The sequence below is a fragment of the Bison bison genome, unplaced genomic scaffold (genome assembly GCF_000754665.1).
Source record: "Bison bison bison isolate TAMUID 2011002044 unplaced genomic scaffold, Bison_UMD1.0 scf7180017845489, whole genome shotgun sequence".
NCBI classification, from domain to species: domain Eukaryota; kingdom Metazoa; phylum Chordata; class Mammalia; order Artiodactyla; family Bovidae; genus Bison; species Bison bison.
The window spans coordinates 2,228-3,993 of NW_011476062.1; the positions used below are offsets into that span (position 1 = coordinate 2,228).

At 62.3% G+C, this 1,766-nt stretch overlaps 1 protein-coding gene across 1 annotated transcript in view; it reads left to right on the plus strand.

Annotated features, from left to right (window-relative positions):
• Positions 1-1,279: 1,279 nt before the first annotated feature.
• The window catches only part of LMF1 (lipase maturation factor 1), a gene marked incomplete at its 5' end in the record, with an annotated part of 25,520 nt that continues 25,033 nt past the window's right edge, over positions 1,280-1,766 (plus strand). The window contains one exon of the mRNA XM_010835161.1: positions 1,280-1,683. Within this exon, the coding sequence (XP_010833463.1) occupies positions 1,280-1,683 (404 nt within the window). The remainder of the gene's footprint in view (positions 1,684-1,766) is intronic.

The following is a 1,766-nucleotide window of genomic DNA, read 5'->3' on the forward strand; positions in this document are numbered from 1 at the left end:
GGGAGAGCAGGTGACACGTGCGTCCCTGGGGTGCGGCAGGCCCGTCACCTGCTTCCCGGCACTTAGCAGCTCTCTGGGCGCCGCCGTTTGCACGTCACTTTGATGGGTGTCACTCAGGCAGCACATTAAAATTCTGTGTGTCGCGTCTGTGCAGAGCGAGGTGACAGGGAAGGCAGGCCGGGCTCTGGGGACCCCCTCCACCCACCCACGTGGGCCCTGCGAGCTGTGGAGGGCCTCCAGGGAGGTGGGAGGCGGGCCCCTCACGGGTGGGCATGTGCTGCTCCTGCCTTGGCCTCTCTGGGGTCTGCCCACACGCGGGGCCGAGCAGAGGCGGGTGGGGTTGAGCAGCCTGTGAGGGCCCTTCTCAGAGTGAAGTCCGCCCGGAGCCATGTTACTACCGCTCCACGTTCTGCTGCTGTAGACCGCAGGTTATAGAATGTCCCCGTGGCGCTGGAAAGCAGTCCAGACTTAATGATCACAACCTCTCAGGACAACACCAGAGAAGCTGTCAAGGAAGAGTCTGCTTCTTCCTTTTGAGACAGGAAGGGGGTTTGAAGCGCCTTAAGAAGCACAGGTCATCCGTGTCCACAAGGAGGACAAGGCCTGGACGTGAAGTGGGTGGCTCCGGTGTGCGGACCCTCGAGGTTCTACACGGGGAAGGCCCTTCCTGCTGTCCTGGCTGCAGCACCTGGGGGGCCAGCGGGCCCCTCTCCCCTTGGCCAATCACCCTGGGCTCTGTTTTCCTCTCCTGATCACAGAGCCCCCTTGGGGCTCTGGGGCCCACCTTGCTCAGCTCCCTCCTAACAGCACGCCTCCCTGGCACCATCCAGGCTTCTTCTGCTTCTGGAATCACCTCCAGACTGCGTGGGGTGCACTGCTGTCCTTAGAGCCCACAGCCCAGAAGGCTCGGCCGAGGCGGGCGGGGCCACCCCCTGACGCCCACACCGCCGCTCCCAGGTGCCGCTAAAAAGCAAACTCGCCCGCTTCTTTACAAGAGGAGAACTGAGTTTCAGACAAAGCGAATGAGAGTCAGTGGGATTTCTGCCTCCATATTTTACTAGGAAAAATTTCAAGCTGCCGAGTTTCAAGCAGTTGTGCAGGGAAAACCCACAAACCCACCAGCTCCACCTGCCTTGGCTGGTGCTGTACTTGTTGGCGTCGCGTATCTGTGCGTTTCTCCTCTGAACACTCAGTGCGTCTCAGAGCGAGCAGCGCAGACGGGGTTCAGAATTCATTCAGGTTTGTCTGGGTTTTGAGGAAGATGTTCACAAACACTGAGCACTTGGGTGTGCTGCCCACACCTGTGTCCCTCACACGGGCTCCCGGCGGGAAGAGCGACCAGCCCCCACCCGGTGGGACCGGGCTGAGCCACTCAGGGCCTGGACCTGCATCCCCCACTCCCAACCGGCTCCCCCTCCCTGGGGCAGCCAGGATCACGGTCTGCTCTGCGCTCAGCACCTCCCAGGGCCATCCTGCCTGGGCTCTGCCGCGGGTGCCCCAGGAAGCTGCTGCTCACGCGCTCTCTGTTCCTCAGGGTGGGAGTCCCAGCTCCTGGAGACGGGCTTCCTGGGGATCTTCCTGTGCCCTCTCTGGACGCTGTCTGCGCTGCCCAGGGGCACCCCCACGTCCCGGGTCGTCATGTGGGGCTTCCGGTGGCTGATTTTCAGAATCATGCTTGGAGCGGTGAGTACAACCTTTACCCGTTAACGTCCGGGGGGGGGATATGCCCTCCTGCCACTTCCCTGGGGGCCAGGGCCCTGTTTCTG